Raw genomic sequence first — 15,392 nt, 5'->3', positions numbered from 1 at the left:
TGGCAGGGAGGGTAAAGGTTCCCCTCAAAGGACAAAGAGATGTGCTCCAAGCCTCCGGCATTTCCCAGGCACAGAAGTTTGCTTTGCACACTGACAGCAATGTTTGGGGTGGGCCGCTGGGAAAGAGACACTGAAGGGAATGTGCCTGGCACAGCCTGGCGGCAAAAAAAACTCAACTTCCAGAATGGGCCAGCAGATCCACCAACAGCGCAATCTTGCTCGCCAGGCACATGCACAGAAGTGGCGCTAGCGGTAAATCCTGTGGCAAGAACCAAAGTTCATCTTCATCTGCAAAAATGCACAGAGTGCTGCTAAGTGGAGTGAGGAGGGGGCTCTGGAACCCTGAACACTCGCCGGGGCACACAAATACTCCCCTGACCTGGTCTAGCAGCATCTTCTGGAGAGCAGCAGCTTTGGTCTTGGCTGGCACCAGACGATCCAGGACTTGGTACCAGCCTCCGATCACTGGACCCTGCAAGGAAGATTTTGGTCAGAAATGCTTGAGGTGACAGAGAGCTCATAATGATGGGGGCTAGTGTGGGGTTGGGTGGAGTGAACGACTCACCAGATCTTTTCCTAAGACCACAGGCCAGAAGAAGCATTTAATACACATTCCACTCACGGCCCCACCTACTGTCTTGGAATTTTCCCGTCTATTCCCACGTTGGACCAGAGGGTCTTTCCCAAGAAAAGCAGTTTAAGGGACATCCGGGTGTTCTGCTTGCACACAGCCTGCAGAAGGACTTCTCCAGCAGCTGATGCACAGGATCTTACCATGCCACCACTACTTCCTACCTGCCAAGCCCTGAGGGGCCAGTGGTGGAAAGAGCTGCTAGGAAAACCCTGGGAACGCCCCAGAAAGACTCCCAGCATTCCCTACAATTTCTCCTGCACCTCTGGTTCCAAGTCACTGGTGCCTTACCACAAAGCAAAAGCCAACCGTCATCATCTTCAAAGTTCTCCGGCTGTTGTGTCTGGCCAGCCCTCTCCTTTCCACCAGCTGCTGAGAGATCACATCTCCAGCACCCACCAGGGTCCCTGTGAAAAAAATCAATTCCGTTTCATTGAGCAGCTTTGCCCTCTTCCCAAATGCTCAAGAGATTAATACATTAAGGACACAAGCCCTCACAAATCTTTAAATATACACACGTGTTAATCTTACACGAATAATGGAGCAAGGAGTTCCTCTAGTCTAGGTCTGCCCACACGGGATTCTAAGTTCTCAAGCCCTACAGACACTGGGCAGGATACTTCGGCCAACCCATCAGCTTTTAACCGCTGGTTCCCATTGCTTTCTCAACACGGCCACCATAGCAATGCTCGAGGGAACCCAATTGGTCCACAACAGAAAGCCTCCAGAAAAGCTCCCATGAGACTCCTGCTATCTGGCTTCCAAAGTCAAGCAATACATGAACCTCTTAAGATCCACTTCATACCAGTTGTTGCCTCTCCAGACCAAGATACGTATCAGGGCCAGGTTGGAGGCACCAATTCATAACACGCAGGAGCTTCAGGGCTCCTTGCTGCCAGCCCCAAAGTTCTGAATCCTGTACTCTAGTCCTGCAGCTACAGCTCCTGGCAATGGAAATGGGAAGTCATGCGGCCCCCTTGACAGGGATCACTGTGGGAATCACAAGATCCATTTTGCCACGCCGGGGGGGAGGGGGGAGCTCATGGCCACAGCTGCAAAACTTCATGGCAAAAGTCCAAGGAAATGTGGCAAATGCACATGAAGCTGCCTTGTACCAAATCAGACCCTTGGTTCATCAAGGTCAGTATCAGCTCTCCAGGGTCTTAGGCAGGGGTCTTTCACTTCTCCTGCTACTGGATCCTTTTAGCTGGAGACACTGGGGACTGAACCCGGGACCTTCTGCATGCAAAGCCACACCCCCTCCCCCAATCATCAGCAAAGTTCACCAGTCTAGGAAAGTTCACACACATGTCCATTGCCAGGGGAAGACCTTTCCACACCAAAAGCTAAGCATAGAGTAATTATCCCCCGAGCCTGGGGAAGGCTGGGCATTGAGTGTGTAGGAGAGAGGGAGCCAGGACTGCTCCAGATTTTGTAGAGCTAAATCCAGGTTCCAATGAGTCTCAGTCTTTACTGAAGTCTGGACTGGGGGGGGGGACTGCTGCTTCCGACAAAGCACTTGGCCTCCTAGGGCTCCTGAAAGTGCCAGCCAGTGCCTCTTTGACATCACACCTCCCCTCTTTGAGTGAGCCAGCTGGCATCAGGGTGAGCCATAGTTCTATGCTGGGAAGAGCTTCCACAGTCTCTCCCCCCCCCCCCCCCGAAAAAAGCAGAGACCTGTGGTCGGCTCAAGGGCATAGGGACCCAGCCAGAGCCAAGGATGCTGATGGTGGGTCTGCCAAGCTGCAAGGAACTGTTCCAAGATTCAGCTGTCTAGGTTCCCAGGTATGCCCTGAGCACCAGATCCTGAAGAATCCACCCAGATAGTAATGGGATCCATTGGCTGCCTCGCTCGGCGCTGTGCCCCATAAGCCAGCTCAACCGCAGCAGGACGAGTAAGGTGCCAGGGTGATCTGGAAGGCACGGGTTTGAGAAGCAGAGGAGGGGAAAGGCTGGAAATGGAAGGCTGAAAGGAACCCAGTGGGTGCTCTTCTAAATGAGGGGTCTTCAGCCTCTTCAGTCCTGAACTCCCAGGCAACAAGGGGCCTAATGAGCCGCAAGCATTAAGTAATTAGTACATATCCTGTTTTCCTCCAACACGGGGAACCAAAGCAGCCTGCATCATATCTGTACATATTTATTTACACTATTTATAGTCCGCCTTTCTCACTTGGACTCAAGGTAGATTACACAGAGTGTAACCTACAGGAAGGGATATTCAGTACACAATACAAAAGGATTAGGGTTGCAGAATCAGTCAGACAATTAAAAAAAGAAGGAACGGAAGCAAAGCATAAGTATAGTATCGCTCCCAATAATAGCCGAGCCATGGCATCCTGCACCAACTTGAGTTTCTGAATTGATTTCGAGGAGAGACCAATGTGCAGTACATTACAGTCGTCTAGTCTCAATGTCACTGTGGTGTGGATCCAGGTGGCCGTATCAAGGGGCCATTTCTTGAGCTAGGCTGGGTTGGAAGAAAACCTTTTTTGCAGCTGTATTAACTTGCTTCTCCACCAATAAACGTGGGTCCAGTATAACCCCAAGGTTCTTAGTGCCTCTCCAAAGTTTCGGTTATAGGTCGTTCACATCACCTCCTGCCTGGTCCTTTTTAAACTGGAGATGCTGGTGACTGAGTTCCTGATGCACCACCATTGAGCCACTGTCCCCTCCTAGCATACATTGCCCCTCCTCTTTTTCATCCCCATTACTGCAACCCTGTGAAGCTGGTTTGGCTGACAGTGTGTTGGTGGCTCAAGGGCACCCTGCAAGCTTCCACAGCAGAGCCGGGGATTTGAACCTGGGTCACATGACAGGAAGTGAAGGAGAAGCCAAAGTTCTGCCCTCACTGGTATCGAGGCCAGGGGAGTAGGCAACAAGCTAAGAAAGCTGGGGACAGGAAGTGAAAGCCAAGCACCAGGAGGCTTACCTTGGCAAGGAACAGGCCAAGGGTCAGAGCCGGAGAGGAACGCTCTCCACTGCTGAGTGGACAGCTCTCCTCTGCTGCTCTTCTCTGCACTGAGAGCAAAGGGGCAGGAGGTGTGGTGCCCTCGCCCTCTGCACATGGGCAGGAGCAGCATGGTCTTCCAAAAAGTGGCACCAAAAAAATACAAGGCCTCATGGCCAGGCACCAGTGTTCCCTCTAAGCTGAGTTAGTCTAAGCCAGCTCAAAACTTTTTAGCCTCTCGCTCACACAGTTTTGCCTTAGCTCAGGAAGGATGGCTCCAGAGCAAATGAATTTATGCAGGAGCCAAATTGCTGGCTCACAACTTTAATGCCAGTAGTTCACAAAGTAGAATTTTTTCTCACAAGACTCCACAGTTTAGAGGGTGCATTGCCAGGCACATGGGACTTTGTAACCACCCGGGGGTCCTGACCCATGAGCTGAAGACCACTGTTCTAACTTAATTTTCCATCAGCACCAGAAACACTAAGACATTCACCCTCCTTCAGAAGCCCTTTTGACAAGTACCCGAGCAGACTTTGTCGGGCAAGATACTCAGTAAAGGCAGTCCATGCCCCCAAGGGGGCCCTTGGCAGTCTCTCTCTCTTTGGATGTGGCGTCATGGACACTGCATGTTGGCTCGGCTTCCCCACTCGCTCATTGATAAATCCAGCCGCGAACGCCGCCTCCCTCCTCTGCTCATTCATCCCTCCATTCATTCATTCATTCAGATGGGAAGGGGGAGGAGAGGTGGCACCCGAATGATGCAGCTGGCAAGCCTGCCAAGTGTAATGGGATGAGAGTTGCTCGGTGCCAGCCGCACCACCGAGATTGACGACTCCCGGGGCGATGACTTCACCCCCGCGGCACTTTGGGGGACTGCCAGCTCTGCTCACCCCACCCTCCCTGCAGCAAGCAAGGCAGAGGCCATCCCATGACACCTGATGGATCGTTCCGCTCGGCTGGGGATGCAACAGTGTGTTGGCTGGATGGGTGGATGGCAGGAAGAAGAAGAAGAAGAAGAAAAGGAGGAGATTGGATTTATACCCTGCCCTTCCCTCGGAGTCTCAGAGCAGCTTACAATCTCCTTACCCACCCCACAACAGACACCCTGTGAGGTGGGTGGGGCTGAGAGAGTTCTTTCGAGAATGGCTCTTGAGAGAACAGCTCTGAGAAAACTTGCGACTGACCCACGGTCACACCAGCAGCCGCATGTGGAGGCGTGGGGAATCAAGCCCGGTTCTCCCAGATTAGAGTCCACGCTCCTAACCACTACACCAAACTGGCTCTGCCGGTTGCCATTCAGAGCAGAGAATGCTGATGAGGAGAGACCAAGGGTCTAACTCGGTATAAGGCAGCTTCATTTCTGATATACTCATAAAGTAGAGACTGCCGGGGGGGGGGGGGAACCACACAACGGAGCCCTGTCAACATGACAGCCCAGGCTCACCCCACCTGACCTCAAGAAGCCCGGCCTTCTCAGTCACTGATTGCACACTGGTCTCTGTGAAGGAAAGGGAATTATCTTCCTCCCTTTGCAAGGGGCAAAAGTCCCTGTGGCCTCCAAGCAAAAGCCCAACCCTCACAGTTAAAGGAAGGCTCACGGCTCCAGCAAACACAAGCCGGATCCCGTGTGCCTTGACAGGGCAGGAAACAGTGAGGAGCTGGTCCCATTTCCTCTGCTGTCAGCACCGTGCCCCCCTTTCCAGTGGATGGTCCACAAATCCCAACAACCCTGCCACACCTCAGCCTCGTTCCTTCCCTGGGAGGGGCAGGCAGAGCCTATGCAAATGTTTCTTGAAGGGACGGCAAGCAGGAAGTCTTGGGGTGGCCCTTGGCTCCTACCACATTGTTGACAGTGCAAGAGCCATCTCTCTCCCTCCCCAAATGCTACTCGCCTTTGGGTCTGCTCCCAATTGGGGAGAACCCCAGCTCCTGGATCTCGAAGCAACTGAGAACAGTGCAGCAGTGTGGGAAGCTGTAAGGGGAACACAGGGGAGCGGAGTGTCCTTGAGGCAGGTAGGCGGCTAGTTTGTGCTGTGCAAATTGTGGCCTGGAGCCAGCAAGCACAGCCAGCATTCACACCTCGTCCCACCCTTGCCCAAGGCAGCAGCAATGGCAACCCTTTTAGAGAGATTAAAACTCCGGCAGCTCAACCGAGCCCCCAGGACCAGTTTAAGAGCCAGTGTGCAGCCATGGCTAGAATGCTGGACTTAGGGCAAGAAGAAGAAGGAGAAGAGATTGGATTTATACCCCGCCCTTCACTACCCAAGGGAGTCTCAGAGCGGATTACAAACTCCTTTCCCTTCCCCTCCCCACAACAGACACCCTGTGAGGTGGGTGGGGCTGAGAGAACTCTGACACAAACTGTTCTTTTTCAAGGACAGCTGTGCCAGAGCTTGTGACTGACCCAAGGTCACATCAGCAGGTGCAAGTGGAGGAGTGGGGAATCAAACCCGGTTCTCCCAGATTAGAGTCCGCACACTTAACCACTACACCAAACTGGCTCTCTCAGGGGCTGGGAGGGGCTGTGGCTCAGTGGTAGAGCACCTGCTTGGCATGCAGAAGGTCCCCGGTTCGATCCCCAGAACCTCCAGTTAAAAGGGTCAGGTAGTAGGTGAAGTGAAAGACCTCAGCCTGAGATCCTGGAGAGGAGCTGAGAGATGGAATAGACAATACTGACTCTGACTATTCAAGTCTTGAGAGAAAGCATACAGGGAGAAAGCTGAAGAAGAGAAGACTTCACTGAGTGTGAGCATTATGCAGAGAGACACCACGCAGAGATGAATGCTGAGTAGGAAAGGATTCACTTGAGTCGACACGTATTCTGCTCTGAAGAAGCCTTACGAAACAGGTGTGGGAGCAAGCCTGTCTGCAGATTCTGTGACCTTTATGCTATTTGTCTGCAACCCAATATTAGTACAAGAAAGACACAAAGAAAATTTACTGTCTGTAAGAACTTTAGATTATTGGACTGTGCTAGTCAACATTGTGGAATCCTTTTTTGATGTTGTGACGGACTATGAGGCTTGTAGGTAAGCGGCAGGAAAGCAAGAGAGCTGCTAGGTCACATGACTAAGAGTGGTGGGGGCAGGTCGTTCAGAATTCTGCGGGAGTTTGGAAAAAGAGAGTTGACAGTGAGTGAGTGAGCCCGAGAGCTCAGGAGGAAGAAGGAACTTATACAGCTCTGAGTGAAAAAGCAAGCCACCAGTTTTGAGGAAAATTGGGGCTAAAGAACGCTTCCTACTGGTCCCCTCTAGAGAGAGAGGGTAGTGACATGAAAGGAGAAACTGAAGAACTCCTTAGTATTAACAAAGCGACACACACACTTCTCTGAGGGAACTTGTGAAGTGGTTAAGGGGAAGACTGGGCATCTGGAAAAGAATAGGAATAGCTAGAATACCCTCACCAGTCAGCTGAGAGAGCCAGATGGAGGGAGCTTCCGGTTTTTGGCGACTTGCAAGTGGGTGCACTCCATCGTTGCTCTGATGTGAGCGGCCTGCAAACGTGCTGATGGGGAGGGGTTTGAGTTGATCTTGGACCCCCGCAACCCTTTGAAGGAGGGTTGCAGCCTGGGGCGCGAGAGCCAGTTTGGTGTAGTGGTTAAGTGCGCGGACTCTAATCTGGGAGAACCGGGTTTGATTCCCCACTCCTCCACTTGCACCTGCTGATGTGACCTTGGGTCAGTCACAAGCTCTGGCACAGCTGTCCTTGAAAAAGAGCAGTTTGTGTCAGAGTTCTCTCAGCCCCACCCACCTCACAGGGTGTCTGTTGTGGGGAGGGGAAGGGAAAGGAGTTTGTAAGCCGCTCTGAGACTCCAAGTGAAGGGGGGGGTATAAATCCAATCTCTCTCATCTTCTTCTTCTCTCCCAAGGCATTTATGCCGAGGGATTGAGGCCCCTCTTTGCCCTACAGGTCCTCGCGGCATGGAGCCAGCAGTGGCACCTAGAGGCGCGCACCGGACCGAGCGTGCAAGAGATCCGCCAGGACCGATCTTCCCTACTGCTTAAACAAACACAAGTAAGAATGGGAGTCAACTTACCATTTTAGCAAGCTGCCATCTGAACGTCGGGAGTAAAGCTGCCCCAAAGCCCCAAATAAGCAAAAGGGGTGGTGGTGGTGAATCCAAAGAACTGAGTTAAAAGCGGGAGGTGGGGGTGGCTTGAAAAGAGTGGATGGTGATGGAGTGCGAAGCGGATTAGCAAGAAAGCGATATTTTCAGACTTTAAGAGACTTTCCAAAACTTCTTATTAACTAAAAACAATGACGCAGCGCTCAGAAAAAATGGCAGCAAAAGCAAAAGTCAGCTTTGTATGATGGGGAGGAGCCCTGTCTCAGTGAAAGGCCCTCTTTCGTTGCATGCAGAAGGTCCCAGGTTCAGTCCCCTCCATCTCCACTTGCAAAACACGCAAGTGATGTACCCTTTCTCTCTGCAGTTCAAAGGAAACTGCACTAAAAAGACGGTGGAGCCAGGTAACAGCTGAGGAGCCCAACCAGCCACGGCCAGGGTGGCTCAAGAAAGAAGAGGGGGAGGCAGCCAAGGCAGGAGTGGATGAAAGGGGCCTGCACGACATCAGCTAGGATCAGCAGCACTCTTGAATTCCCTGCTGCCTAGGTTATCAAGGGCCTGAATGGCCAGGGGGAAAGCCTGAGCCCACGTAACAAGAGGAAGACTCTTTCCTGCTGCCAGATCAGCATCCATTGTATTTAATGCACTTTGTAGTTAACTTCATTTGTACCCTACCACCTTTCTCTCCAAACCAGCTTACATCATTCTCCTCTCGGCCATTTTATCCAGACCCTCCAGTCACACTGGCTGGGGAGGTGAAAGCAGCAGGGGAGGGACCAGGAAAAGGTCTTGCAATGCACTTACGGCTGTGTCGAGCATCCTGAACACACATCCTGAACTCCCCTTTGGGTCCAGACAGGCACTGCCATCCTATCAAGGCTGTTTCCTGTGAAAGCCCTCCCTCTAGTGGAGATGCTGTGCAAGTGTACCATCTGCCACTTCTTACTTCATGCTTAAAAACTGGAGAGTTGGAAAGTAGACACCATCTATAACCTCCCTGGATGGATTGAAGTCTGGCACTGCAAGGGACATCAACTGGGGCTGCCCTGGGGTACACAGAAAGGACAGATGATTTGACTCACAATTAACATAAGAGCGTATGATTGGCACTGAGCTGGCTTTTGACCCTTATTCTCACAGGGGACTAACAATTTGGACTAGTGGGTCAGCTATTCCATTCATACAGCGGCCAATAAATTGCCCTGGAGGGACAAAAAACAGGGCATAAAGGCCCACACCTTCCCATGATGTTGCCTCCTAGCAGTGGTATTCAGAAGCTCTGGAGATGAAGATTCACTGTAGTCATCTTGGCTAGTATGGACCTATCCTCCATTAATCTGTCTTAAAAAATAAGAACAGCCCTCTTGGATCAGACCAATAGTCCATCTAGTCCAGCATCCTGTCTCACACAGTGGCCAACCAGTTCCTCTGGAGGACCAACAGCGCACAGAGGCTGAGACCTTCCCCTGATGTTGCCTCCTGACTCTGGGATTCAGAGATTTACTGCATATGACTGTGGCGGTTCCACTCAGTCACCATGGCTAGTAGCCACTGATTTTAAAGCTGTTAATCCTGTGGCTATCACTACATTCTCCCACAGTGAATTCCACGTTTTGATCACTCTCTGTGTAAAGTTTTATCTGAACCTGAACCTCAGATATATCCTCAGATTAGATTATTTGCTGTGAAGTCTTAGTAAGCAACTAATGTAATATTGATCTTGGATATAACCTCCTGCCAGAAAGGTGTGATTTTAGAGCAATTCCAAAACATGTGACTGAGGTTAGCACCAGGCTTCCGGTGGCACCAACAGGAATAGTTCTCTGTGAGACCAACGTGATAAAATTAAGCAGGGTACCAGTACAGTTGCAAGAGTTTTTTGATGGATAAACCTTAGCTGTAAGCCTACAGAGGCAGTTTTAATGGCTTTTAGTGCAGTAAGCCATTGGGTCAGTTGAACCGTGCTATTCAGTTCTAGGTTCCACTGGGAGCAGATATAATCCAAATTAAATTTGGTTTGGTGTCTTAGAAAATTATATATAAGGATGGGTTGCCTAGGAAGGGTTTCCAAGGATGGAAGTAGGCAAAACAGTGTGTGTAGGGGGGTGGTTCGAGGCTGTGAAAGCTTCTGGTCCCAGAAGAGAAGACAGGCAATGTTTTAGTTGCATATATTGCCAACTGTTTGGAGGCTGCAGCTAGTGCAGAATGCGGCGGCCAGGCTGGTTGCTGGTGTCTCGAAATGGGATCACATCCAGCCTGTGCTCAAAGCGCTGCACTGGCTGCCTATAGCATACCGGATTCGCTTCAAAGTGCTGGTCGTTACCTTTAAAGCCCTACATGGCCAGGGTCCAGCATACCTGAGGGACCGCCTTGCCCCACATAGATCCCAAAGAGCACTTCGGTCGGGGTCGCTACATCGCCTTGCGATCCCGGGCCCGAAGGAGGCCAGGCTTGTGGCCACTAGGGCCAGGTCCTTCTCGGTGGCGGCTCCTATCTGGTGGAACAAGCTCCCGGAAGAGATCAGGGCCCTGCGGGACCTGTTGCAGTTCCGCAGGGCCTGCAAGACGGAGCTCTTCCGCCAGGCTTTCGAATAGGAGCCGCCGCCGCTACCACCAACGGGGACCATTTCTACAGCACCGCCGGAGGTTAAGTGGCTAATAATATTCAGGGGGCCACAGTAACTTCCCCTGGAATGGATAGGTTTGTGCAATACTGGAGAGAGGGTTTTCTAGTCACGCGGGATCCTTGGGCGTTCCCATGTATAAATTGTTTTAAATTGTTTTATTGTATTTTATTGCACTTTTGTGCCTTATGCTGTAAGCCGCCCTGAGCCCGCATGCGGGGAGGGCGGGGTATAAATGAAATTAAATAAATAAATAAATAAACTGGCCATGAACAAATTAAATTCTGAAACAAAACATCAAATGGTTTAAAGTCATCCCCTGGTCCAATTAGCTAAGATAAGTGTACTAAACCACCGGAGATACATTGTCTCCCCAAAACACCTTTATCCCCTATCTTAATCCTAGGGTTCTTCCAAATTGTTAGACCTCTGTGAGAACAAGGGTCAAAAACCAGCTCAGTGCCAATCATACGTCAAGCTGACTTAGCAGCTTCAATTACAGGTGAATGGAACTTTGGATAATTTAAATGGGTAGATCCCAAAGCAGCCCACTTACATAGAAGATATGGCTGGGTCATTTCCAAGTGAGCCCAATCAAGTGTTTCCTGTCCAGGAACTAGAGTCCAGTATTGTACATTAGAAAGCAGAAAGGCAAAATGGTATTGGTGCAGATTAGGGAGATTAACATCCCCCCACCACCCCGTTCTATAAGCAGCTGAAACTTTTTATATTCTAAGCCTACTTGAGGATCTCCAAATAAATTTCCAAAACAGAGAATCAATTTTTACAAAAAACTTCTAGGGAATATATATTGGGAGTCCTCTCAGGATACAGGTGATGTGTGGGATTATGTTCATTTTAAGGGTATTAATTTTACCCCAAATGCTCATTGTTAGGGAGGTCCATCTGTCAAGGTCTTGGGAAACCTGTTCCAGAATCCAATCCATATTCATTTGAACAAGGCAGCAAATATCTCTTGTAATATGCCTTAAAACAGGGGTGTCAAACATAAGGGCTGTACTGGGTCTGGTTGGTCACCACGGATACCCTTCACTGAAAGCTGGATACGTAGTCTAAAAGCAAGTCAAGAAACAGAGCTGAAGGTCAGAAAGCTGGGAAATCAGTCAGAGTTTTCAGGAGCGAGGTGTGGAGGCTGACAGCCGGGACTAGGTCTGAGAATGCACAGTTGCTTCCGTGCCGAGGCAGGTAAGTGGGGTTGTTTATGATCAAATCTTCCCTTCCCTGGGAGTCAATCTGCAAAGACTCACAGCCCCTCACGTTGCCTTTGCAACAGCTGAAGTCTGGCACTCCTCCTTCTCCCTTGCACATCCAGACGCTGGCGTGCCCTGCGTCTGGGACAATCAGGTGAGCTAGGTGGGGATTCTGGCCTCAGGGTGTCTCCAACTGGGGGTGCTGGGCCAGGCTCTGGATCAGTCTCTCCCTCTGTCTGCACCTCAGTTTCCTCACCTTGCTGCTCCTCCTCTGCAGATGCTGGGGCCTCTTCTTTCTCCGGTGCTGGTAAAGGTTCCTCTTCTGGGCTGACTCCAGAGGAGGCTGGGTTGCTCCATGCCTCTTCCTCATCTGAGGAATAGTCAGCCTCAGTAGAGCCAGGACCCATGACAAGGCCCATTCAGGGCTCTTATGCGGCCCGTGCAAGAGAGGGAACAGGAGACGGGGGGGGGGGGGGGGGGGGCAGAGCCACCCAGAGAGAGGACATGAAATTTATTCCAATTAATACGATATCCTGATAACTCCCTAAATTAAGCAATATGGTCCATCAGTGCTGGTAAGGAATGTTCAGGATCTGACAGAAAAACCACTGCATAGTCTGCATATCCTAGACCTTCATACCTTTGATGCCTTCTGATTGTCGAATGGCACAAGTTAAGGTTCCAAGAGCTAAATCAAATAATAGGGGTGAGAGAGGACAACCTTGCCATGTACCATGGGCAACAATGAAACTGTCTAAGCATCGTCCATTAGTTAGTACACTAGAGCAAGGCTCAATATGGAGGATCTTCACCCAGTTAATAAATTCTGGAGTATGGTGTAAGATTGCAGTGCAGAGCAGTGTTCCCTCTAAGCTGAGTTGGTGTGAGGTAGCTCAGTTTTTTAGCCTCCAACTCACAGATTTTTGCTTTAGCTCAGGAAGGATGGCCTCAAAGCAAACTAATTCATGCAGCAACCAAATGGCTCGCTCACAACTTTAATGCCCGTAGCTCACAAAGTAGGATTTTCGCTCACAAGACTCCACAGCTTAGAGGGAACATTGGTGCAGAGTACAGAAATTCCCAAGATAATCTATCAAAAGCCTTCTCTGAATCTAGTGATAAGGTCAACAAGGGATCATCAACAAAGGAATTGGCTGTTTTGTTCTCAATCCATTTCCTAATAATCCCCAGCACAGAGTTTGCCTTTTTCACTGCTGCAGCACACTGGGTTGACACTTTCATTGAGCTATCCACTACGACTCCAAGATCTTTTCCCCTCTCAATCTCAGCAAGTTCAGGCCTCATTAGCCTACACCTGAAGTTGTTGTTTTTTGGCCCATCTCTACGTCTACTGGCAGCGAAGCCCACAATTTAATCTTCTTCAGTGAAGAAATATTTCCTTTCCTCCATCCTGAATCTGAAGCACTGAGCTAGCCAGGTACAAAAAAAAGGTATTTGTGCATCTTTGATAGACAGTTTTTTTTGGGGGAGTATGTTTTAACAAATACAGGTTTTCTCACCCTACAGTATGACAAGCTGCTACTAAAACACAAGAGATCTAACCCTACCTAACATGGTATCTGAAACTGCAACATGTGACTGGCTGGCTGCTCCTCCTCTGTCAAGGCCTCAGACTTGCAGAAGTTCCTGCATCCCTTTGCAACTTGGAGGTCTCATAGCTTCTGCCTCCCTTTTAAGAAGAAAACACCGGGATCATCTCCGGAGAATGCAACCTCAGCTCCACTTCCTTCAGGGCCCACAGAAGCTGCACTTCTTCAATCACAAGGCAACATTTTATTTATTTTGCAAAATTTATACCCTGCTTTTCTGCCCTCATAAGAGCTACCAAGATGGCCAACAAATTAAAACATACATAATATTAAAAACCACATCTTAAAATCCACTGAAACCAACCAAAAACCCATCGTTAAAACAACTAAAACCTGATCTAAAACGCATATAAGAGCAACATGCCCTGGAGCAGGGGTCCCCAGCAGTGTTCCCTGAAATGTTCCCTGAAATAAGGCTGGAAAGCTGCTGAACTGACTTCCCCCTCCCTGCCTGTTCTCTCCTGGTAAAGGTTTTACTCAGGTCAGACCTCTATACCAAAAATGCATTTCTTCACAGGTTTTATAGATTTTATTGAATGTCACTGTTTTGTAAACCACCTAAGGCAATTTTACTTCAAAGCTACTTCCTTTAGTTCAAAAAGTGTAAAATAAACTAAGCTACTTACTCACTAAGCATGGATTATTCCTGTCTTCTAAAACAGGCCAGAATGAACCCCATGACTGCTTCTGAGCACCAGCCCAGGGAGGTTCAAGTGTAGATTTCGTGCAGCAGGCCCATCTTAACCTCTCTAAAGCACAAACCAAGGAGAAATTCTTACCAGCCGTGAAGATTTGCACCTTCCAGGGATGCCTGGCCATCAGCCTCTGGTAAACTTTCCACAAGGCTGCCATGTTGCCTACTGCAGCCTAATGAGTGTAGAAAAGAAGAGTCAGGTATACAGACCACAAGCTTGGTCCCATTGTCTCATTTTAAGCCAGTTTGGTGTAGTGGTTAAGTGTGTGGACTCTGATCTGGGAGAACCGGGTTTGATTCCCCACTCCTCCACTTGCACCTGCTGATGTGACCTTGGGTCAGTCACAAGCTCAGGCACAGCTGTTCCTGAAAGAGCAGTTTGTGTCACTCAGCCCCACCCACCTCACAGGGTGTCTGTTGTGGGGAGGGGAAGGGAAAGGAGTTTGTAAGCCGCTCTGAGACTCCAAGTGAAGGGCGGGGTATAAATCCAATCTCTTCTTCTTTAACAGCATTATTTCCCTTGCCCCCATGTAGCTACTGCAGCTTGACATGCAGAGATTATAGAAAATGAAGCTCTTCCTAACAGGGACATCAAGTGACAGGAAGCATCTCTTACAATACTTCTTCTCATCAAGCCACTGCTATACTCAGACCTGGGAGATATGGGTTCAAATCCCCACTTTGCCATTGAAGCTCACTGGATGATTTGGGATCAGTCAGCACTCTCTCAGCTTAACCAATCCCACAGGGTTGCTGTTGTGACCAGTGTTCCCTCTAAGCTGAGTTAGCGTGAGCTAGCGTGAGCTAGCTCACAGTTTTTTAGCCTCCAGCTCACAAATTTTGTCTTAGCTCAGGAAAGATGGCTCCAGAGCAAACTAATTTTAAGCAGCAGCCAAACTACCTGCTCACAACTTTAATGCCAGTAGCTCACAAAGTAGAATTTCTGCTCACAGGACTCCACAGCTTAGAGGGAACATTGGTTGTGACAATAAAATGGAGGAGAGGAGAACTATGTTGTATGCTGCTTTGGGTTCTCACCGGGGAGTGAAATGGGGTATAAAGAAACATACTCTTTTTCTTGAAGTCCACTTTCTTCTCTCTCCCCCTCTTCAGCACCTTCCCAGCTGGCCCTGTATTTTACAGTCAGAAGCTGGTACTAAATATTCTGGGAATGGGAAGTTCTTTTTCTCTCTCATTTCTACAGCCTGTTTTATACATCCACATCTTGAATGCATCAGCCCAGGAGTGTACATTGTTGTATTCAGTGGGGGCTTGCTCCCAGATAAGTGAGCACAGGATTGCACTGCAGCCCTATAACATTCCTTTGCAAAATGAGTGTCTCAGAGCCTCTCTACTTCTTTTAATAGCGAAACTTTGGCCTAATCTTCAGACACATGCACCTTCCCCAGCGCCACTTTCTGCAGGGCCCATAGAAACCACACCACTTGGATCAGAAATAGCTGGAATGCAGTCCTCTAATTTATTTGGCAGCAAGCCCCTGCTGATTAGTGTAGAAATCTCTCTTGTAAACTGGGTCCAGAGAATAAGGCAGCAGAGAAAGACCATAGGGCTTCTACAGTTTTAAGACTATCTGATCCTTTTAATTAGAT

General features: G+C 49.5%; 1 protein-coding gene across 1 annotated transcript in view; it reads right to left on the bottom strand.

Moving 5' to 3' along the window:
- The window catches only part of MPV17 (MpV17 mitochondrial inner membrane protein), a 22,355-nt gene that overhangs the window by 6,542 nt on the left and 421 nt on the right, over positions 1-15,392 (bottom strand). Inside the window, exons 2-4 of the mRNA XM_015415154.1 lie at positions 13,868-13,955; positions 923-1,038; positions 380-472 (exon numbers count right to left, since the gene is read on the bottom strand). Of these exons, the coding sequence (XP_015270640.1) occupies positions 380-472; positions 923-1,038; positions 13,868-13,940 (282 nt within the window). The 5' untranslated portion in view covers positions 13,941-13,955. The remainder of the gene's footprint in view (positions 1-379; positions 473-922; positions 1,039-13,867; positions 13,956-15,392) is intronic.

This window comes from Gekko japonicus, unplaced genomic scaffold, assembly GCF_001447785.1.
Source record: "Gekko japonicus isolate JY-2015 unplaced genomic scaffold, Gekko_japonicus_V1.1 scaffold63, whole genome shotgun sequence".
Lineage (NCBI taxonomy): Eukaryota > Metazoa > Chordata > Lepidosauria > Squamata > Gekkonidae > Gekko > Gekko japonicus.
The sequence above is the reverse complement of the archived record's forward strand: the minus strand, read 5'-3'. Positions and strand labels throughout refer to the sequence as shown.